Raw genomic sequence first — 23,831 nt, 5'->3', positions numbered from 1 at the left:
GTCTCAACCTTCCTAATGCCGCGACCCTTTAATACAGTTCCTCATGTTGTGGTGACCCCCAATTTCATTGTTACAATTTGAACATAATTAAAGCATAGTGATTAATCACAAAAACAATATGTAATTATATATGTGTTTTCTGATGGTTTTAGGTGACCCCTGTGAAAGGGTCGTTCGACCCCCAAAGGGGTTGCGATCCACAGGTTGAGAACCGCTGCCATACAGCATCTCTGGGCCAATTAGCAAAAGGCACCAACTTCTGGGTAGATGTAGTCCTTAAAGGGTGCATGGTTTTGCAAGTAGAACGGGGCTGGATTTCAGTACCTCCTCAGGCATACACCCTTGTGCAGTGGCCTTATTTGCTGTATAACTAGATGGCAGTTTTTACTAGGTGGTGAACTGGGGCTCAATGTAAGAAAAATTTTTCTAAGAATCCGAGTTTTCTAATAATAGAAATGGCTAGCCTATCTCTAAAAGTATGCACAAGTGGCAATTGGGTGACCACATGGCAGGAATGATATTTTAAAAATTACTATTAGGTGAGCGATTAGCTTGGATGATCTCAAGATGGCTTTAATTCTGGAAATCCAATAGTCTATAAAATTAGGACAGATCCAGAATTATCTGAAAAGTAACTCCAATGATTTCCCCAAAACATTTACCCAAAGCTCTCGCCTTTCCTCCTGCCAACACTAATGAAGACATAAAATGACATACTGGATACTAGGAGGAATTTGAGAGCAGAGAACACATAGTATTTATCTTTCCATCACCAGAAGCCACCATATTGAAGCCTAACACCATACTGAGCCTTCAATAAATATTTTTTTCTATGAATGGATCAGACCCATGATCTATTCAGCATGGCACTCTGTACTTTACAGTATTTTTTGTTTTTCTAAAATATATTTTTATTGGTTTCAGAGAGGAAGGGAGAGGGAGAAAAAGATAGAAACATCAATGATGAGAGAGAATCACTGATCAGCTGCCTCCTGAGCCAGCAACCTGGGCATGTGCCCTGACCAGAACTGAACCATGACCTCCTGGTTCATAGGTCGATGCTCAACCACTGAGCAATACCGGCCGGGCAATGCTTTACAGTTTTTTAAAAAGAGTTCCTTTTCTACAATGAAAAAAGGGAAAATAAAACTCTACATAATAAAAGACTGAGGAATAATAGGACTTAGAAGTATATCACTCCATAAAGTACTAGTATTATTACATGTTGGACCCCTTGTATTTATATATCTGTTGTATTCCTAACTTTTACAAAGTTACTTTTCCAGCATTTCATATTTTTCCTCTTAACATGTCAGCCAAAATTTCTAGACTTATTCTCGGTACTGTCGTATGAGAAAAATATTGCCATTTTGACTACGGTAAGTATTCCTCTAAAAAGAATCTTCTAAAAATGCTTAGAAACTAATTTCATGTCAAGCAAGTAACTTGTCACACCCAGCCGTGGACACATAAAAAAGAAAATAATACTCAGGAGTCAACTCAGGAAAAGCTTTCCAAGGGGCAAATTATAAAGACCCAGGTCTAAATTTAGATACACAACCATTTACAAACCAAACCTTATGCCAATAAGGAGTCTATTCTTATCATTATAACACAGTAACAAATGTAGGCATTCTCTTCAACCTTAACAGCTAGAACTCTCTTTCTCCCCTATTAATACTTAATTCAAGGTATTATTCACAACACAATTATAGCTCCTTAGGTTTCCAGCCATAGTTCTACAGTCATCTGCACCCTTAGTCACTGAAGCTGCTCCTAAAATGTCCATAGAGAGAAAACTAGTAAGAGTCTAGGGGGAATTAGGACACTAGAATAGGCAATACGGTGGAACCTCGGTTCTGGAACTTAATTCGTTCCAGAAGGCTGTTCAAGAAGAGATTCGTTAGAAAACCAAAATATTTTTTACCAGTAGAAATAATGTAAATTGAATTAATCTGTTCCAGACCCTCAATGATTCTGTTTTAATCTTTGCTACATACATACAGTACATGTCAAAGGTACTGTTTAAGCTATAAGTAAATACTATAAAAACAAAAAGGACATGAAATGTAAATGAAAATTTAACAGAAATGAAATGAAATATACAGATCAGACATGCAAACACTTCCATCATGCTTTGTAATTATGTCTTTTTAAAACTCTGCCATGTTCTCACAACTTTCCTTTTCACTTTGCTGCTATCACTTAATTTCTTAGGACCCATGGTGACTTACTGTATGTGTTTAATAATAAGCAGCCACAAAAGCAAAAAACATGAAAATATTCACAGCACAATTTCCTGAGATGTTAACAGGAGGTTTAGCGGTAAATTGACCCAAAATTGCACATTCTCTCCTTTGTTGCCTAAGAGATGAGTAACTGATCATGAAAGGGTTGTTGGGTTGACAACTGAGACATCTTCTGTGAACCAAAATTGTTCAAGATGGGAGATGTTCGAGAACCGAGGTTTGACTGTATTACTAGAATTAAAGTATGGAATATAAACACATAACACACCCCAGAGTGTAATATCTCACACAGACATTTCCTTCAGACTGGTATATTAATATGTAGACAGCCCTAAATAAAATATTGGGATCCCATGCACATTACTCACATTAACTCAAAATTTCTTCTTATGGCTTCTGGGATTTTGGGTTTTGTAACACGCACAGCCTAAAAAATAAAAGTGAAAAAGCCAAAGTATATTTGAAAAATTAATCTTCAAACTAAATCTTCTATAGCAGAGCTTCTCAAGTGAGACTAACAAAACAACTACGACATGGCTAGCTGCCTACTAACACCCGTGGGGATCCCACAAGAAAAATCTACTTTTCAGCATCACACCAATAATCAAGGATAAGCTGCTTCTTGTTAAAAACAAACAAACAAACAAACAAAAGCCTGACTACAGGAAAACCATTCTACCAGTTGAGGAAATAAACTTCTGTGGGAAAAAGTTCTCTCTTAAAAGACTTTTCACAAAGCTCTTTAGTTGGATATTTTGGTTCATTTTCCAATTTGCAAACCAAAGAAATAAAAGACAGGTAAAATTCCCAGATTTAAATTGTTAAGTAGAAAACAACCAAAAACAAAAATGAAAACAAAAAACCCAGGTGGGTACATGCAACTTAACACAGTGAGTAGTAAATAAATTTACCACTTTCTAAACCAGCAATCACTCAGTACTGGCTATAAACAGCCAAGAAAGAAGGAAAACAAATACCAATTAATAGCTTATATGCTTCCTAGAATCTCACTTTGTAGACACTTTTTGCTAGAAACTTTGTTTTCCTAACCAGTGTACTTTGACATACTTGGGAAGAGTAGTTTTTCAAGGCTGACTTTTCGACATATAGGACTTGATCTCTCACCACATTTTGGTTTTACTAGTTAAACATCCCTCACTCCCTCCTACACTGCAAGCATACACAAAACACTTTGCTGATCTGAAAGTTAATTTTCCTCTGAAAATTCGTTAAACTTTTACTTTTTTTAAAACTGATTTTTAGAGAGAGAGGGAGAAGGGGAGAGAAACATCGATGTGAAAGCCAAACATCAACCGGCTCCCTCCTGCTCGTCCCCTACCAGGGATCAAGCTGGAAACAAGGCATGTGCAGGAATCAAACTTGCAACCTTTCAATGCATGGGACAGTGCCCAACCAACTGGGCCACTGGCTAGGGCTTCTTCCCGCCCCCCACCCCCCTTCCCTTTGTTTTCCCTTCCCTCCCCTTCCTTTCCCTTCTTTTTCCTCCTTCCCCTTCCCTTCCCTTCCTTCCTTATTCACTCATTCATTCATTTACTTATTAAACTCGCTAAACTTTTAAGCAACAAAGACTTTAAACAGATGCCCTTCTTTTAAGGCATTTGAAAAAAGACTTTTTACAGTGTTTAAGCAACATAGCCTCCCTTATGTGAAAGTGAACAGTCAAATCTGCACATAATTTTGAGAACTATCATAACTTACTACAAAAATTAGAGTGAAATGGCTTAAGAAACTGGGTACTGTGGTGAAAACACTCATTACAAGCTGAAGGTGAGGCCTGTAAGACCATAAGGAACAACTCATGGAGATATCCAGAAGGCAAAAATTTAGAACCAGAATTGGTGAGAGATGCCAGATTTCACCATGTGATTATCAGAAATACTGATGACTTCCAATACATTTTAATATGATTCAAAGAAAAGCATTGTCATATTGCATTTGAGTAAGAAACTAGCTATTTATCTTTTCAGTCTTACAAAAAGAAGCATAAAATAGAACTGTTTTCTATAGATGTCTATCTTGCTATATGAGGCTGAAGAACATGCTACATGCTTGCCAATCTTGGGAAACCTTGTCATTTTCAAATACGTGAAATTGTAAAGACTTGCAACAGATACCATGAATAAGTTGCATTATGAGATTTAAGAAATTAAAAAAAAATCCCTAGCTTGTTTTGCTCAGTGGATAGAGCGTCGACCTGTGGACTAAGGGGTCCTGGGTTCAATTCTGGTCAAGGGCTCGATCCCCAGTAGGGGGTGTGCAGGAGATAGCAGATCAATGATTCTCTCTCATCACTGATGTTTCCATCTCTCTTTCCTTCTTCATCTCTGAAATAAAGTATGTGTGTGTGTATACATATTTTAAAAGAATTAAAAATAAAAACATATCCAAAGACACTGACCAAAATTAACATACAGATGGAGTAAGGAGAAAAACAACCCCACAAACTGATGAAATAAATTTATCTGTTGAAACTGACCCCTGGGTTATAAACATGTATTTTAAACCAAAAGTCAGCATATAATATAGTCACACCACTAAATAAACATCAAGGTTGTTATTTTTCACCACTCTAATTTGCCATAGTAGTTGTTCAAGAAAAATGAGAAGGGAAAATTAAAATAGCGATTGTTACAGAGAATATTCATTTAACAACAAATAATAATTGGGTACCTAGTCTGTGCCAAGTGCTGCTGATCTAGGCACCCTGGATACATCAATAAACAAGGCAAGACTGCTCTCATGAAATTTAAAATTTAAGGAGGAGAAAACACATCAGACAACAACAAAAAGCCAATAAATGAACAAGAGAATTTCAGATCATTAGAAGTGTTACGTAAAGAATTAAAATAGCATGATTTGGGGACTGGGAAATACTAGATTGTGGAAGGCAAAATCAAGTTTTTTTTGGCATAATTATGTAACTAAAAAGATCTAAGGAAATTTATAAAGTTTCAGTCAAGCAAGATAAATAGTTCTTGAGATCTGCTGTACAACATTTTACTTATAGTCAATAATAATGTATTAAAAATTTGTTAAGAGGGTAGAACTCATGTTAAATGTTTTTAACACACACATACACACACATCTCACCCTAAGGAAATTAACCAAAAAATTAGTAAAGATGGTGAATTCACCAAGAATCATTTGCATACATCAATGCTTAGAAAAAGGACTACATATTTAACAGCATTAAGACTCATTAAATTCATGAGTATGAATTTAATTTGGCATATGAGTTTCTAACCTAGATCAGAAATTCTAAAAGAAACAAAAATGATGATGTGTTTACATAAAAGCCATAAACTATGCTCCCAATTTTATTTATTTATATTTTTCTTGATTTCAGAGACAGGAAGGGAGAGGGAGAGAGAGAGAAACATCAATGATGAGAATCACTGATCAGCTGCCTCCTGCATGCCCTCTATTGGGGATAAGCCTATGGGTCGATGCTCAACCACTGAGACACAATGACTGGGACCTATGCTCCCAATTTTAAAACTTATACACCATATCAATAATGAAACTCCTCTGGCAGAAATTTCAGCTAACACTGCTGATGAGAGATTATAAGCTGCTAGTTTTACTGAAAGGCAATTTGGCATTATGTATCAAAAAGTGCCAAACAGGGCATACACTTTGACCTGTCAATCCTATATTTAAGAACTTATCCTAAGGAAAGAATTTTAAAAGATGTATTTATAAGCTTGGTCATTAAAGATGCATATAGTAGTAAAAATTGGAAGCCATGGAGATTAATTAAATAAAACCATTAAAAGAGATAATGCAGCAAATCTATTTTTGACTTGAAAAGATGTTTATATATATGCTAGTGAAAAAAACAGCTATGGCATAATTCTACTTTAGTTTAACATTATTTATACTTATAAACAATATGCTTATTAAGAAGAATCTGGAAAGATACAACAAACTCTTATCTCTGCATAGTAAGATTAGTGGTTAATTTCACTTTATTATTCATCTTTTTCCTAATATCTAATATTTTACAACATACTGTATAACATGTGTACAAAATATCCAGAATATACAAAGTTTTACTAACAAATCAGTAAGAACTCATTTAATAACTAAGGAAATGCAAATCGAAGAGAGAGATAACTTCAAATCTATCAGCCATTTAGCAAAAATAACATCTGACTGCTTCAAATCTAATGAGTTGTAGACAAATAAGTATTCACACATACTACTGGTAAGAATGTAGAATTGTACAGCCAATTGAAAGATAATTTTTACATATAAGGAGATGTGTCAAGAATGTTCCCTACATTATTGTTTACTAGCAGCAAAAAAAGGGGGGGGGGAGAACAGGGAAATCCTATATAATAAAACCCTAGTATGCAAATTGACTGGATGGTAGAATGACTGGTCGCTATGACACACAATGACCACCAGGGAGCAGATGCTCAATGCAGGAGCTGCCCCCTGGTGGTCAGTGCACTCCCACAGGAAGAGCGCCACTCAGCCAGAAGCTGGGCTCATGGCTGGCGAGCACAGCAGCGGTGGCAGGAGCCTCTCCCGCCTCCACAGCAGCACTAAGGACCCCTCGGGGGATGTCCACCTGCCGAGGGCACAGCCTGGGCTGAGGGACCCCCTCCTCCAGTGCATGAATGTCGTGCACCAGGCCTCTAGTGGTTATATAATAATGACAAGAAATTCTAGGCAGCTGTTAAAAAGAATGAGCTACATCTCCAAGTAACAAACTGGGCAGAATCTAAGACTCTGTGATATTCACATTTATTATCTTTAAACCTGAAAAGCTACTCCAGCCACAACTGAATGTACAACCAAGAGAATTTTGCAGTTAACTCTGGACATTTCAAATGACCTCTTAACTTTGGTGGCTTCCCCTCAGGCACCCATCAGAGATAATGGCGCAATATGAATGAGGATAGGAAAAACGCTAGCCATCTTTCCGGTCTTGTTTATGTGATAACACACGATCACGCAAAAGTGAATGCACACTCTCAGTAGCAATGAGACAGACACTTGAGACATGTGACGCCAAACAAAGCTTCATCTTTAGCTGCAGTAACGTTCAGCACATGATCAATTGATCTCCTAGTAACTCTGAGAAATGACATTGGAGAAGCCATATTACCACTTCTCGGGTAATCCAGATCCAGAACCAAGACTTTCAAATGTTATTGACCATGATATGACCACAGCAAAAACACATTTTACAGTGAAACTCAATACAAAAACCTACCCACATACTTAACATAACACAAAAATTTTATAGAATGACTTAAACTTACTACATGGCATTAACTGATTTATTTTCCTATTTAATTCCATTTTACTTAACATGCTGGTCATGACCCATTAAAACTGATTTTAGAATCCACTAATGGATTTCAATTAAATCTAAAAAATTACTGACTACAAAAAGCAGGCATATAGCCTCTCACCATTCTATCTCCCAATGCTGTTGCTGCTGCCGCCACTGCCACCACTGCCGCTACCACCACCATTAATTTCAGCTGCTACCTTGCCTTTCTTTACTCAGGGCATTCCACCCACTTGAAATACTTTCTTTACTCCTTTTCCCCCTATAAGTCCTATTATTCCAGACATACCTAAAATCCCAACTCAATCACAGTCATTTCTAGGCAGACTCTCCTGAAATGTTCTCTTAAACTCTTATAGCAATAACCCAATCAATTTCCCTGTCAATGAATGCTTCAGGACATCTACTTTGTGTAGAATTATTGTCCAAATCTTATACTTGAAATTCCTTTCATAAGGGATACTCTTACACTGATTTATAACCATTACTGTAACTTAGTAATGCCTCACACTATCAGTATGTGTATTTAATTTCCTTGTAAGAGCCTCAGCTTATCTGTTCCCTCTAGGAATTCATGATTAGCTATAAGAGTATTTTATTTTGGCAGAGACCTAAAGTCAAACTGAGAAAGGTATTCTGTAACTCACTATAGCACTTCAACTAAATAATTGCAGAATAAACAGTATGATAAAAGGACCTTTAAATTCAAAGCTCTCAAAATTCCCAGATAATTTCTCTAGGAAAAAGGCTTACCTGTATGGTGAGGCCTGGTGCCATGACATTTAAATCTTTCTGCAGAGCTTGCTTCAGGTTTTCATCTATTTGATCTGTTTTTGAAGCCAAAAACAACTCTCATGACACTCAAAATTTTTTTTTTACATTGTCTTAATATTGAAACAAAACCAATTATTAGATCTAAAGTTCCCATGGTACTATTGTTTCATAGAGCTTAAAGTGCTTCACATATATACATATATATAAGCAAATTTCATTGATTTTAGAAAGAGAGAGAGAGAGAGAGGGAGGGAGGGAGGGAGAGACAGCGAGAGAGAGAGAGAGATTTCCTTTTGTGTGGGAGAAAGTGTGAGGAATTATCAAAGAAATTAAGTTGATCCAATAAATAGAGAATCTAGGTCGCTAATATCAATTCATTGTTTTAAATTAACACATGTCCTGCTTCTCATTTAAAAAAATTTTTTCCTTCAATCTTTACCCCAAACATCCAAATAACTAAATTTCATTTCCATGGACCTCTGCCTATTACGTTGGATTTAAAAATAGAGAGAACAAGGTGGGTGGAATGGCTCAGAGGAAGGTCTTTGAAGCCCACAAAAATGGGCAACAGACATGTCACACTTCATTTGGCCTTATAACTCATGAATTTTGGATCCACCTCAACGGTACATTCACCATTATTATAAAGATGGGTGATGTGACAAATCAGGACAGAACAGTTTTCTCAGACACCATCCCAATAGTTGTCAATCATTGATGAATCAACTGGTAGATTTCCAAACTGATTAACCATCCCTATGCCTGCTTCTAAGAAATTCACTAAGAATTCCAGGAAGAAGTAAGGAGCCAACAGCAACAACCCAATCACTGGTCAGAGCTTTCACTGTTATAAATGAAAAGTTATTTGTGCAGCCCTGGGCAGTGTTGCTAAATAGTTAGAGCGCTGGCCGGCACACCAAAGGGTCTTGGGTTTGATTCCCAGTCAAGGGCATGTATCCAGATTGCAGGTGCAGGTGGGCATGCGAAAGGCCATCGATTGCTATGTCTCTCTCACATTGATGTTTCTCCCTCTCTCTCTTTCTTTCTCTTCCTCTTCCACTCTGTCGCCCAAAATCAATGGGAAAAAAATATTCTCAGGCGAGAATGAACAAAAAAGGTAATTTATGCAGAAAAAGAGTAAATGTAGGAGGCCTGAAGCTGCTATCCTTAGAAAAACCTGTTTGCAAGTTAGCCTTGGCTTGTCACCTGGGAACTGGGACTTAGAGAGGATTTCCATCAACCCCATAATTGATAAGAATAACTCACTGTACCTAAATTGTTCATACAAATAATGTGGTTTATGCCAAATACCTGCTTTCCTTCTGGGAGTCCAGAATTTTGATATATACCATGCAGAGGGTGCCTATATGACCAGCCCCCAATAAAAATCCTGGGCAGTGAGTCTCTAATGAGCTTCCCTAAGTAGACAATGTTTTCACACTTGTCGCAATTCTGTGCTGGAGTAAATAAGTGTATGCTACTTGACTCCACTGGGAGAACACTCTTGAAAGCTTGTGCCTGGTTTCCTTCAGACTTCAACCATGTGCCTTATTGTTTTGCTGTTAATGCATCTTAGCTGAGAGTACAACTATATAACGCAGCGGTTCTTAACCTGTGGGTTGTGAACCCTTTGGCAGTCGAACGACCCTTTCAGAGGGGTCGCCTAAGACCATCCTGCATATCAGATATTTACATTACGATTCATAACAGCAGCAACATTAGTTATGAAGTAGCAACAAAAATAATTTTATGGTTGGGTCACAACATGAGGAACTGTATGAAAGGGCCGCGGCGTCAGGAAGGGTGGGGAGCACAGCCGGAGAGGATCTGGTCCGTAGGTCCTTGCGTCCGCAGATGAGGTTGTTCGTCATGAGGGCACGAGTGAGCGATTCCGTGACCCTCTGCGTGTCTCCTGGAGTCAGATGGGCCAGGAAGCCATGGCAGCAAAGGGCCTGAGTCCCAGTTCTCCCTGTCGGGGTGGAAGGTGCAGGAAGCAAGGAGCGGACGCTAGAACGACACGGGCTGTGGGTTACAGCGAAAGACAGCACGCGTCTCATGGTTACCTTTAGACAGAGCTGTCATATAGAAATGTGTAGAGAGGGGTGTGGACAGACTTGCACACACACATGTTCACACATGTTTCCTTGCTCTGTCCGCTCAGCGGCCCTGAAACAATGGCCCCCAGGAGCCGTGAGCACCCCACTGCCCAGGTCATGGTTTCTGGCTCCCCTCTTCCGGAGGAGGGCCCAGGGCTCACTCTCAGGTGAGCGCAGAGATTTCACAAGATGGTCCTGGAGCTGTGAGCAAGGTTCCTCCCCTGCGCCCGCGTCCCCTGCGCCCCGGCTCCAGCTCCGGCAGGTGGGCCGCAACATGACACAGGGTAGTGCCGTCTGCCTGGAAAAATGCTGTTCAGTTTGCATCCTTTTCTGGTCATTTGTTTTGATTTAATTACATATTCATATATAATTTATATGTCATTCATATATAATTGTGCAAAATATACATTATATGTGATATATATGTTTTGACTTAACTATATATTTAAACTAGAGGCCCGGTGCGTGAACTCGTGCACCAGTGGAGTCACCCGTCCTGGCCTGCAGGATCAGGCTGCAACCGGCTCTCTGACACCCCCCGGGGTGTCCTGGAAGGCGTCAGGCCTGGGCAAGGGGCCGATCAGGTGATCGGAGGGTGATGGGGGTCTACGCCTCTGGCCAAGGCATCAGGCCTGGGCAAGAGCAGAGCCGGTGATGGGGGGGGTAGGGGGGTTCCCTGCCCAGGCCCGAATCCTCAGCCAGAGGCATCAGGCCTGGGCCAGGGGCAGAGCCAGCAATCGGAGGGGTCTGGGGGTCCCCTGCCCAGGCCTGATGCCTGGGCCAGAGCATCAGGCCTGGACTGGGGGCAGAACCAGTGATGGGGGGAAATGAGGGTTCCCTGCCCAGGCCTGACGTGCACTGACCACCAGGGGGCAGATGCTCAATGCAGGAGCTGCCCTCTGGTGGTCAGTGCACTCCCACAGGGGGAGCAGTGCTCAGCCCGAAGCTGGGCTCACAGCTGGCGAGCACAGCAGTGGTGGCGGGAGCCTCTCTGGCCTCCACAGCAGCACTAAGGAGCAGCAAACCCAGAGGTAAGGAGCGAGGGATCCCAGATTGCAAGAGAGATGTCCGCCTGCTTAGGGCCACTCCCCCAGAGGGGTCCTGGACCATGAGAGGGCACAGGCCGGGCTAAGGGTCCACCTCCTCAGTGCACTAATTTCGTCATTCTTAAAATAGCTTGTCTGAGCAACTAATTAATCATAAGAAATTTAAGCTTAAGATAAAGAATATTTTAAAGACAATTGCTCTATTTTAAATTCAGAAGACATGCTCAAATAGCATGTTTACTAATTTTGTTATAGCATCCATAAACAAGTTGAACAAGATTTCCAATTGGTTACTTACATATTCAAAACAAATAAGATACTTACCAAACAATTCAATGTAAACTTCTTGAAGTGTGTGGGCGCTGCAAAACTGGTTCAGTTCATGGTGGATTTTATTGAAGATTAAGGTCTTGTCATAGTCGGCAGTGTAGTTCCTCACAATATCAAACACTGAAGGAGAGGTACAATCCATGTTTATTCATGTATCTCCTAATTCAGCCAAGGTAAAAGTTACACTGATATTATAATTCTAGTAGGCAAACTTCGAATTCCATACTAAGAAGAGTATACATATCTTAGAGGTATAAGGCATGACACAATCAGATTTGTACTTTGGCAGCAGTATGAAGATGAATTGGGAAGCACAAAGATCAGAGGCAGGAAAGTGTAAAGCAATTACTACAAAGCAAAAGTTTAGCTAAGAGGTATAGAGGGCCTTAACTAATTGAGGAACAGTGGGAATAAAAGAAGGAAGCAGCTGCAGAAGGCCATTTTCAAAAAGGCAGTATTTAAAGGCTGTTAAAAAAGATACCAGGCTAGAAGGGAAAGAAGCAAACACTGGGCCAGGCTTTATGCCAGGCAATTTACATATATTAGAATTTAATTATTACAAAAAATCTAACTGAGGAAACTGAGAAACAGAGCATTTCAGAAATGTGCTTAAGGGCACCTACTAGACCAGGGGTGGGCAAACCTTTTGACTCGAGGGCCACAATGGGTTCTTAAACTGGACCGGAGGGCCGGAACAAAAGCATGGATGGAGTGTTTGTGCGAACTAATATAAATTCAAAGTAAACATCATTACATAAAAGGGTACGGTCTTTTTTTTTTTTTAGTTTTATTCATTTCAAACGGGCCGAATCCGGCCCGCAGGCCATAGTTTGCCCACGACTGTACTAGACCATAGCTGAACCTGTGCTTTACTATTCAAACATGGGGGTTGGAGGATGGGTGAGAAAGGTGAAGGAATTAAGAAGTACAAATTGGCAATTACAGAATAATCATCGGGATGTGAAGTACAGCATAGGGAATATAGTCAATATTTTATTAACTATGTATGATGTCAAATGGGAACTAGATTTATCGCAGTGATCACTTTGTAATGTATATAAATGTCTAATCACTGGGTTGTAAACCTGAAACTAATACTGTTCATTAACTGTAATTGAAAAGTGAAAAATAAAAACAACAACAACAACACATGCTGCTTTCTCTGTTCAGACCCAAGGACTTGCTCCACTAGCCTTTCCTTGATAGATACGCCACCAATAAATATTTGTTGACTAATTCATTTGCTTGGTCATTTCTAAATGAACTGGTGAACCTATAGTTTCCTCTTTATCTTTGGCTAGAGAAAAGCAATCTCCCTTTCTTCTATTTTTCCAATCACAATTCATCCCACTGATTTGTTGCCAGGGAAAGTAGATGGAAAAGGACAATGAAAATACTTAATCACTGAAAAACAGAATCCAAATTCACTTGGCAGTAATACAGCCTGTTCTCTGGCATGAAATCCTTTTGCTATTTGTGCCTGATCCAGTGACATGAAATTTAGCATGACCTTACATTCCAATATATATTTGGCATTGTCTTCTTAAGAAAAATAAAAACTCCTTAGGGAAAAGGTTCTAACTTCACCTTTTAAAATTGTTTTCGACAAATACAGTCTCCTGTACATACTGGGCATGCCAACTTTAATAATAAGGATAAAGGTAGAATGGCAGATCTTTCCACTAAAAGAGACTGACGTACATCCATGTTCATAGATTATTCATAACAGCTAAAACTTAAAGGCAACCCAAATGTCCATTGATGGATGAATGGATATACAAAATGTGGTATATACATACAATGGAATATTATTCAACCTTAAAAAGGACATTGGTAATTACCAGGGGCTGAAGAGAAGGGGAAATGGGAATTATTGTTCAATGTTTATAGAGTTTCATTTTGCAAAATGAAGAGTTATCAAGATAGAGTTGGTGACGGTTGTTCAACAATCTGAATGTATTTAATACCACTGAGCTGTACACTTAAAAAATGGCTAAGATGACTTATTTTATGTGTTTTCTGCTACAAAAAAAAATTGGGGGGAGGGTTCAAACCAAACAAAGACAGATGTTCTTACATTTTTAATAGTACCCACTCCATCTCTAGGTTTTCAACTTTTACCAAGAAAATGTTTTCCCCACAACGAGGACTTTCAGATTGCTTTGCAAGTAATAGCATAACTCACAACCAGGAAAGATTTTTCTATGGTCACAAATCAATGTGGCCTAGGACTTAATCAATTATAGGTTTTTAGCATGCATGAAAATGATCTCTCATCCTGACTGGATAAAATGCTACTTTCTAGAAATTCTAGAAATAATCAATGACTGTCTTGTCTTTAAAAACAAAGAGTAACCCATACAGTTGCAGAAAAGTCAACTCTGTCTAGAACTTATAACCCATTTCTGCCAACATTCTCTCGAAATGGAAACTATTCCAGTGATTATTTTTCTATACATATATAAATAAATGAGGTCATAAAACTTTAAAGGTACCTTTCTATTCTTCAGGGAATCTCTCAGTTATAAATACTCTGATTATAACTTTAAAACAACAGAACAGATGAATACCATACCTGCATAAGGGGCCAACATATTAACCACTTCTATTCGATCAATATAGATCATGACCCCACCACTAAAGAAAAAAAAAAGGAAAAAGCATGAGCCAAACACAAATTCTATTATAATCCCAGATTATCAAACATATCCCACAAGATAGAAATTTAGAAGGAAAATCTAAAAACATATATTACTGATTGAAATGACTCCACTAATCACTACTCAAATAACCCTACACACTCACCTAGTTCCTCTCATAACAAAGATTCACCTCTGTAACTGTTGTGATCAATTCAGCTCACATGAAGACCAAACCTATAACCTAAAGCTACTTAGTACTTTGCCCTTATTACCTGGCCAACAGATAATGCAGTGCTCTTCTCAAAGTCTTCCATCAAGAAACCAAGTAAAATGGTTCCTCAAGAGGTGTGAAGGCCAGCCACACTGTAAAATCCTTTGGGTTTCCTGCTTTATCTTAATAATTAATCGAAGAGTTTTTATATTTTATCCATATTTATTCTTGTATAAAAAAAATTTGCTCCTCAAGTAAAACTGACACACTAGAAAGATAGGTCTTGTTAATTAGTGGTTCCTATACTTCCTGGGCTACAATGAGGGACATGTGAACTTCAACTTGAGGTACATGAAATTAGAGATTTTGAAACCAAACAACTAAGCCTTCCTACCAACTTACAATGACACCGCCCCCCAAGAAAAGAGTAATACATGCTCACTAAAAAAAAAAAAAAAAAAAAAAACCAAAAACCTGAAAAAGATAGGAAAGCAAAAAGATTAACATGAAATTTACCAAAAATCTCACTAGCTGCCAATTTTGAGTCATCTCTAAAGGGAATCCATAAAAAAAAATTGACAGACAGACCTAGCGAGAACTTATCAAATAACGTAAAACACAGGAAATTTGCTCCCTTTTAAAAAGCATGTGTCCTTCCACTGATGTCAAAGCCTCTTTTATATAGGCTTATAATAAATATTTTAGTCATTTAAAATAAAAGCATTTAAAAAATACCTTCAATTTTACATTATTCTTTTGATACAATTCAATGTACTGATTATATTCTAGAAATAATATATGCCTTGCTTGCCTTTCTTTCCTTAAAACTCTTTAGTGTAGCGATTTTCAAAGGTCCTAAAATCAGAAATAGCATTACATCACCTGAGAACTTGTGCTAGAAATGCAAATTCTCAGGCCTCATTCCAGACCTACTGAATCAGAAACTCTAGATGTGGGTTTTAACAAGCCCTCCAGGTAATTGTGATACTTGCTGAAATTTGAAAGTACAAATTACGTTTAACTGTAATTAGGCATTCTCGCTTGTGAAGATATTTCAAAATAATACTCCAAAATGGCAAAAAGAAAGTTACCGAAAGAAGTGTACTGCGAATCTGAAAGTAACAATGAAGAATTTTGTTTTGGCACCTTGAATACTGACTCTGATGTAGAAAGTGATAACGTTTGTAGTGATTCTACTAGTAGTGACATAGTTCCAAAAAAGAATTAATAAATCTTGTTTATCCTTCATAATCTTGCATGTTATGTATCACTGCTCTTTCAATGGAAATTAATTCCGACCAGTATGACACCCATGTCCAAATTTAATACTACCGCAAAGGGTTAATACTACAGACGACAGGTGAGACGATTTCATTTTAAACTATCTGTTATTGAGTACTTACTCTGGATCAAGTGCTGGGTTAGGCACTTCATATACACTAATTCTGTCCCTTGGTATAACTGCAAGGTAGGTCTTATTACCTGATTTTTACAAATGAGGCAACTAAGCTTAGCAAAGTCAATGAAGGCATGTGTGGCAGCAAGGAGTATATGTAAACTCTGTTCTTTCCGCTCAATTTAGCTATGAACCTAAAAGTGCACTAAAAAATAAAGTCTAGTTAAAAAAACAAAACTCAATAAAGCAGACGTGGCAGTGCTGATATATGTATGAAGTTAGGTCTGCTGGTTCTTTTCAATAACACCCTAATGACTCCTAAGATAAAAACCTCCTGCTGGAGACAGGACCTCCTCATATAATGCCCAGAAAACTCCTGGAGTTACTTTCCTGCCATTTGAAAGATGTTTACCTGATTACAGCTCATGAACAGAAACTCCATCTGAACTAAAGGGAGGTTGGTTAGTGAGGGGAAAGCTTACCTTGTTCCACAAGGCACATTTTTAACTTCATCAGTTTGTAGTGTTGTCTGGGGAGGAAAAAAAATCTCAATACTCAGGACACATATTGTCAAAGAACTACGAGTCCCAGAGGGGAAACCTCTGGAGAAGCACTGAGAGGTAAATACAGGAGCGCTCCATTACAGTTTAGTCACCAAAGATTGGCTATCCAAGTAATTTCTTTTTGTATCCGAGCAGACATGAAAGTTTTGAGACAAAATATTTTACAGTTAATGTTTGAATCAGGATGCACTAGGAAAGCTTCAATGTTCAACCTCTCAGAGTCCCTGATTTGCCTAGAGCTGGCCTGGGATTACAAACTACATGGCTTTCCCACAAGGATACTACTACGGGGGCTTGTGCTCTGAACTTTGATTCCACTGCTAATATTACTGCTTATGACGAAAATAAAAGATAACTATTTTATGCATACAACTCAAAGGTACCCTTGAACTGAAAAGCAATCTTTTTCTCTGAAGATGTAGTCAATATTTCAGTTTAGGCCCTAGTAATTTCTCAAATGGTCTGTTCAATTTCCTTCTTAACAGAACTGCCACCACCAGCGGTGCTTCCTTCCAACAATCTGGTATTTATTTACTTTGCTCCTCTGTTTGCATCCATAGTGATTCTCTATTGCACTCTAAGGCCTCCAATAGGTGAATACCTAGTGAGTGTATTCTAGACACACTGCACCGTATGAAGGACTCAGCCATATATTACTTTATGGAATACAAAGGAGAAAGGAAGTATAGTCCCTGTTTCCAAAGAGCTCACTATCCAACACAGGAGATAAAATCCTTACAAAGCAATCTATAACAGGTATAAAACAGCGTATAAACGGAATTGTTAGGTATTAAATGGCAGAGAGTAAAGTGACAGGTTGAAAAGCTCTCTGAAGTGAAGTATTTATAACTCAGGTCTACAGGGGGAAGAATAAGAACAGACGAGGCAGAGGAACATTTTAGGTTCAATAAATATCCTATTCAAATATACACAGTTGAGAACAAACTGTACATACTAGTACAAGTGACAGGAAGCAGATTGGCTTGCCTGCAGCAGAAGGGGCGATATAGATGAAAGTTGATTTTCTAAGAAGTGAACATGGTGATATTAGGTAGAGAGCCCTGCATGTTCAAAGGAGGGAGGGGCTTGAGCCCTCCCTAATCTATCTTATATACAGCCACAAAATAAACCTTTCAAAAATATGTTTTTCTTTAATTCCTTTGCTCATATGTGATGCCAATCTCAGTATCCATCATATTTAGAGGCAAGAAAATCAGCTGGGAAGCTAAAGTATTAATTTATTTAGGCTGATTTAGTAAAGGGCGTGGAAATTAAAAGCTGTCAGTCCAGGAGTCATCATACAGAAAGGATTAAAAAACTGGTTGCATATAAAATTCCAGAAAGGAAGAGAATTGAGTTTAATTCAGGGGTTGAAAAATAGGGTGATGGTAAACATAGTGACAGGTTCTAGGTAGATAGAGAAAAGTTGAAGAGATGAGCTCAATATAACTGTATTTCCTTCAAAAGATTAGTCATATTCTATACCAACACAGAAGGCTATATCTTCTAATGTGTTCCAAAATTTCATAAAAGTAAATATTTCATGTCTCATTTGAATAAGAACAATTTTTAAAAAGGGTTTTATTAATATAATTTTTTCCTAGAATGTTACTGCTTCACGTATTTAAAAAAAACATTCCTCTTAAGTGACACTGGCTCCACCATTTAATTTTTTTGTAAATTCAAAGTGTATCGCTGACATGGAAATCTCTTTACTAATTTCATTTCCATTAAGTATGATAGTTTATTGCAATATATAAATACAGTAGATCCCCGGGTTACATCGGAGATCCGTTCCTACGGCACGACGTAACGCGATTTTTGCTGTAACTCAGAACCCACCTATATAAGCATCTACATCACTCACATGGAGCACATACATAGCAGTAATGAAGTGAAACAGTAAAAAATATTTAAAAGATAACAATTCCTGACCTTTACTTGTAGTAAATAAATAAAAACCATAAAGCACATTTGTACATATGTTGAAATGATGGAACTTTTTTTTTATAAATAAATGGGAGATGGCGACGTAACCACAAAAAGACGTACGTCGTCGAGTCCGACATAACCCGAGGATTGTCTGTATACTTGTATACAAACTATATATTGTATTTGTTATATCTGCAATTAAACTCTAAAACCTATTTAATGTTTATTATCTGTATCTCTTCTATATATCTCTGCATCAGTGTGACTCAACATGCTAAGCTCCAAGAAGGCAGAGACAGATTTGCTTGGCTTTGAACAGACCTACAAAATACCCTAATCTCTAAGGGTGTGATGCTGACATTGATAACATCATCATAAACTGTTTAGGCTGTTGGTGAGATCATGTAATTAAAACTCCTTCTTTCACAAAGGAATAGCTGAAGTCTACAGTAGTGAAGTGATTTTTGCAAAGTCATATAATTAATTGGTGTTAGAGCCAGAACTGAAGTCTCCAGGTTTCTGACCCCATGTGTTCACTACACCCTACTGCTCAATTTAACAATGTTCACAAGTAGAAAGGTCAGAAATATAAATGGGTTACAACCCCTGCCTTCAAGAAACTTGGAGATTTTCTGGAAAGAAAATACACACAAAAACTTAGAGAACAAACAAGACAATATTACTAAAAGAAATAAGACCAAAGTCCAAAATTTATAGTTCAGACTTTCAGAGCTATAGATTAAAAGAGGGATTTGCGATAAGCCTTAAGAAGGCTGGCAAGATTTAGACAGGAAAGAAGAAATGAAGGGAAAGATGAGAGAAGAGGTGACAGCATGAATGAAGGCAAGAGTGAATAAAATAGAGAAAATATGGAAATCAGTCCAGCTAAAGGAAGAACACATTTCACTTCAACAGATACAAATTCTTGCCCTAAGCCACTGAAAAATAACTTGGAAGGAAACCTGGAAGATTTAAGTATTATAATGAAACTCTCACTTATCAAGAAGACTAGATTTAACACATTTCATACCGCTCAGGAGTTTTCGCGTGTTTCGCGTGCCATCTGCTAAGGACCGCTCACGAGTGTTCTCGTATTTCACACCCATGGAAAAAGGAGCGAATCCAGATACTTATGTAAATTTTGTTTGGTCCCTCTTCATAGAGGAAAATGTTACCATACGTTAAAAAAGTACTAGGAACTTTAATTGTTTAATTGTTTTTGTAAATAAAAATGTTATAATTATTGCATTATGATGATTTAAATAACATGCAGTTTGGCCAAAAACGTGCAGTCCCTGGTGTATGTCTTAGAGATTTCTATGCGGTACCCAATGTGTTAAATTCCAAGATTAACTATAATACATTTTCCTCAGTCCTAAAAAATTAGCAGATGGTAGACAAACTTCTGAATCCGTAGATTTATGATCATACTGATAAAGCAGTCACAATCTAATCCTATTTTATCATCTTATGTCAAAAGATATTTTACTATTTCCCACGACCAAGACACTGTTCTCAATGATAAGATGCTACTTCAAATATTCTGAAATGCTATCAAAATAAAACATTCCACATAAAATTGTGCTTAATGTCCCCAGGCAAAAATGTGAGGCAGAAAAGCTGTGTATAAAAATTCAGATCCTCCATGTTAACAGTAGTCCAGGAGCTTGCCCCTATGGAAACCAAACACGGTTCTAAACCAGTAATCACTGGTTTGTTTTTCTAGTTGTGTGCTAAAGACCTGCTTTTATTTTGACAGCAGCAACAGAACACCTGCTGCATACCACTACACACGTGAGAAGTCTGTTCTTCCAAGTGGCTGAGCTCTTCCTTCTAACATACTGCAAGAGAGTGAGGTGGTTCAAGAGCACAAACTGCACTGTGACACCTGCACTCTGTCCTCTGACTCCTTATTTAAGTAAATACCGCCATTGATTAAGCAACAGGAAACCCATCTCCACCCACAAATGTGGCAACTGTTCCTGTCACGCCTGTCTATCCAGTGCCGGGGCTGCCTTAGAAATCACTTACCTGCACAGATCTGAACGTAGTAATGAAAGGCAACATGATGTGATAGCCCGGTCCACTGGGGGTAGTTAGTAAAGCTCCTCCCCTGCAAAAAGATGTTTCAAATTGACAAAATGATAGAGAGAAATTCTCTTTCCAAATCTAAAATGCTGTAATAAGTATTCACTCTTACTCATGCTATTGACTTATTAAAGCCTCACCAATATGAATTACACATGATGAACAACTGCTAGCCCCTAAAATATCTGCCCCAGCTAAGAAGGTAAAAAAAGTCACATTAAATTGCTGATGTTACACCTTGTTTCATAAGATGAACAAACTATACCTCTGGGTTTCCAGCACTACTCACAGTTACAAAGGATTTTCTATGGTTTTTAACAGCCTGAAAAATACTTGTAGAAAAATTCTAATGGCTCTCAGTTGCTCTATTTAGATTGTGCATAACACTAACACTAACCAGTTCAAAACATAATACATTTAGTCACCAGGTTAAAAAAGAAGATAACACAAACTTTCAAGGAAGGAGAAAATTTCAGAGGCTCAAGATGCTTCTAATCTACCTATATAAAAAGGCAATTAAAATACTGGTGCATAAAGATTATTTTTTAAAAACATGAAAAAGTAGCATAGCAAGATAAAGGGTGAGGGAATAAGATTAAAAGTAGAGAGAATATAACTGTGGACTTGTTCACCAAATTATGTAATGTGTGAACTATGACAGCACATCTTGGAAATTATAAGAAAAAAAAAGGCATTTGAGGGACAAATATTAAAAAGAAGTCCTTTTGTACACAGTGAAGAATAACTTCATAGAACTCAGCTTTCTATTTGAAAATATAAATAGGTATGAAAAGGATTAATAACAAATAACTAAGAAAATATGAACTGTTTGAGGTATAGCCCTAATTCTTTTAGAGTCACACGTTGAAAAGCTCTTTCCTTGATTTTACTACCAGGAAGCCAATGCTGAACTAGATGGAAATATGAACTAACCTGTTATTCATCTACTAAGACATATCACTGAAATTGCATTTGAAACTAGCGTTTCACAGGGAAGACTGTTTCTAAGACTCAGGATGGATTTAAAAGTAGGAATATCATTTTGGGGGGATGATGGAAACAAGCAAAAAGTTGAAGCCCTTTCCAATACATTATTATCGCAATTTCTCCAGATTACCCTCTCTGTGTCTAGGCCAAAAGGAACTGGTGGCACCATGCTGAAGGAAAAGCCATTGGAGCCCAACTAGAGAGCAACACATCCCACACAATTCCTTTCCTCAACCTGGAAGGAAGGGTAAGGTGGGAGGAGGGGGGTCCGTCAATGCTGTTTCTGTGTCCCGAGGTCCAGGGATGTAACAACTGTCATGGTGGTCATGTTTTGGCCTTAGAAACCCAAACCAGACACTAGGTGATTTTAAGGAGGGAGAGGGGGAGATGTAAAGAACCATCACTAATAGGACCGGCGTTTGTAAACAGCATGTAAAGTTCAAACTGAAAGCCGGTACAGGTGTATGGGCTACAACAATTTACCCATCTCTTCAGTTACAGGTGGAGTGGCCACTGCCTGCCTTCATTCACTTTTTCCTGTAAAAATTGAGCTTACAAGGAATAGGTAGCGACTCGACCTCTGCACAAAACACACACAGCACTAAAACTGTCCAAGAGCTGCAGGGTGCTCTGCAAACGCCTGCCTCGGCCCCCAGGGTTGGCAACTCCGCCGGGAGTGCGCGCGCAGCCCGAGCCGCCGCACACGCCGCTCACCTGTAGTACACAGCCAGGTGTCCTTCCTCGATTTTGTGGATGGAGGCATAGAGAAAGGCGACCACCACACCCACCACGGCAGCCACCAGAACCCGGACTTGAGTCATATTCATCCTGTTTCTCCTGAACAAGGGAGGAAAGGACGCCCAGCCCCGTGAGAGACAGGCCTATCCTGTCCGGTTTCCACCCTCCGCGTCGCACAACTGGCTCCCTTCCGCCCGCCGCGCGGGGAAGTCTGGTGCCCCTTCTTCCTCATTCATTCCTTTTTGCAGGACCCGTTTACCCCCTACACCCCCCTCCGCGCAAAGCGGCCCGCGGGCCGCCCCTGCTCACTTAACGTCGTGACACCCCCTCTCCCAGTGGCCGTCCCGCGGCAGAAGGTACTAAGGGGGCGGGGGGGGGCGTCCAGACGCAGAGTCCGAAGGGAGGCCCACCCCACCACCGCGCCTCACCGATCAGTGACGCATCGCCCCCGCCCCGCCCGTGCGGCCGCTTCCCCCGGCCAACCGCCGCCGACAGCCGACCCCGCCCACTCTCTCCGCTCTGCGGCTGCGCGGGCACGCAGGCCGACGCAGTGCTCGCCCCGCGACTCAAGAGACGGGGAGCGGAGGGGACAAAATTCTCCGACTGCCTGCAGCGCGATTTCCCGTGAAAGTGCGCGGACTCTTTTCTATGCACTGCTGGTTTCCTGCTCTGGAAAACAAGTCGGTGATCTAGAGTGAGCGGGGATGCTGAGTTAGAAGAGGGCCTCTGGAACAAGGAACTGGTCAGTTCTTCTAGTGCAAAAACCCACTGTCTCACTCGTGTTCCGTTTGTCTTTTTTGTGGTTTATTCCGAAGCCTACGTGGCAGGCACATGCTTCATGCACGGGTCCTGCACTGAATTCAGGAGCAACCAGACTTGTTGGAAGTGGAAGTTCTGAAGAGGAAGGTATTAAATTTAATTGCATAGTCACTCATCAAGTATTTTTCTGAGCACCTATTAATGTGCCCGAAGCTAACCTAGCGAGGACTTGATGGCCATCCAAGCAATAGGAACGGGTCCTAGGAAAATGAAAAGGAACAGGGAGCATTAGAGCTCCTGTGAAGCCATTATGATGGAAAGGAGTGGGATGGTAGGCTAGTCCCAGATTTGGAAAGGCTCAAAGCACCTTTTCTGTAGGGAGAGGGTACTGGATGGCTAGAAAATAGACACGTACTTTCTTTTTACTGCCTATTCTTCTGTTCTTTTAAAATAGGCATTATGTGCTTATGTTACCGAACACAAAAAGGACAAAGTTAAAGAGCAGAGAAAGGAATGAGATGAACGAACACAGGAAAAATTAGAGTAGGTTGGGCAGTAAGGGTTACTGTAAGCCTTCAAAGGCTAGCAGTGGGACCATAACTGTACAAGTAGGCTAGGGTAGGAGGGCTCTGTAACCTCTTGGGCAGTGCTTTAGGGCCGGTGAGTCTATAAAATGGTTTACAGTGGAGAGAGA

General features: G+C 39.3%; 1 protein-coding gene across 3 annotated transcripts in view; it reads right to left on the bottom strand.

Moving 5' to 3' along the window:
- Nucleotides 1-22,905, bottom strand: part of ERLIN1 (ER lipid raft associated 1) — a 38,445-nt gene extending 15,540 nt beyond the window's left edge. The window contains exons 1-8 of one of the 3 annotated variants that reach the window (XM_006756560.2): nucleotides 22,807-22,905; nucleotides 22,355-22,477; nucleotides 20,597-20,678; nucleotides 16,553-16,599; nucleotides 14,397-14,458; nucleotides 11,816-11,941; nucleotides 8,329-8,402; nucleotides 2,618-2,676 (exon numbers count right to left, since the gene is read on the bottom strand). In XM_006756560.2, coding sequence (XP_006756623.1) covers nucleotides 2,618-2,676; nucleotides 8,329-8,402; nucleotides 11,816-11,941; nucleotides 14,397-14,458; nucleotides 16,553-16,599; nucleotides 20,597-20,678; nucleotides 22,355-22,467 — 563 coding nt within the window. In that variant the 5' untranslated portion in view covers nucleotides 22,468-22,477; nucleotides 22,807-22,905. Of the gene's footprint in view, nucleotides 1-2,617; nucleotides 2,677-8,328; nucleotides 8,403-11,815; nucleotides 11,942-14,396; nucleotides 14,459-16,552; nucleotides 16,600-20,596; nucleotides 20,679-22,354; nucleotides 22,478-22,687; nucleotides 22,749-22,788 lie in introns of those variants that run through there. The other 2 variants (XM_015559355.1, XM_006756561.2) reach the window with 2 other exon arrangements.
- Between the last annotated feature and the right edge of the window lie 926 nt (nucleotides 22,906-23,831).

This window comes from Myotis davidii, unplaced genomic scaffold (genome assembly GCF_000327345.1).
Source record: "Myotis davidii unplaced genomic scaffold, ASM32734v1 scaffold332, whole genome shotgun sequence".
Lineage (NCBI taxonomy): Eukaryota > Metazoa > Chordata > Mammalia > Chiroptera > Vespertilionidae > Myotis > Myotis davidii.
This window is presented reverse-complemented; position numbering and strand designations above follow the sequence as displayed.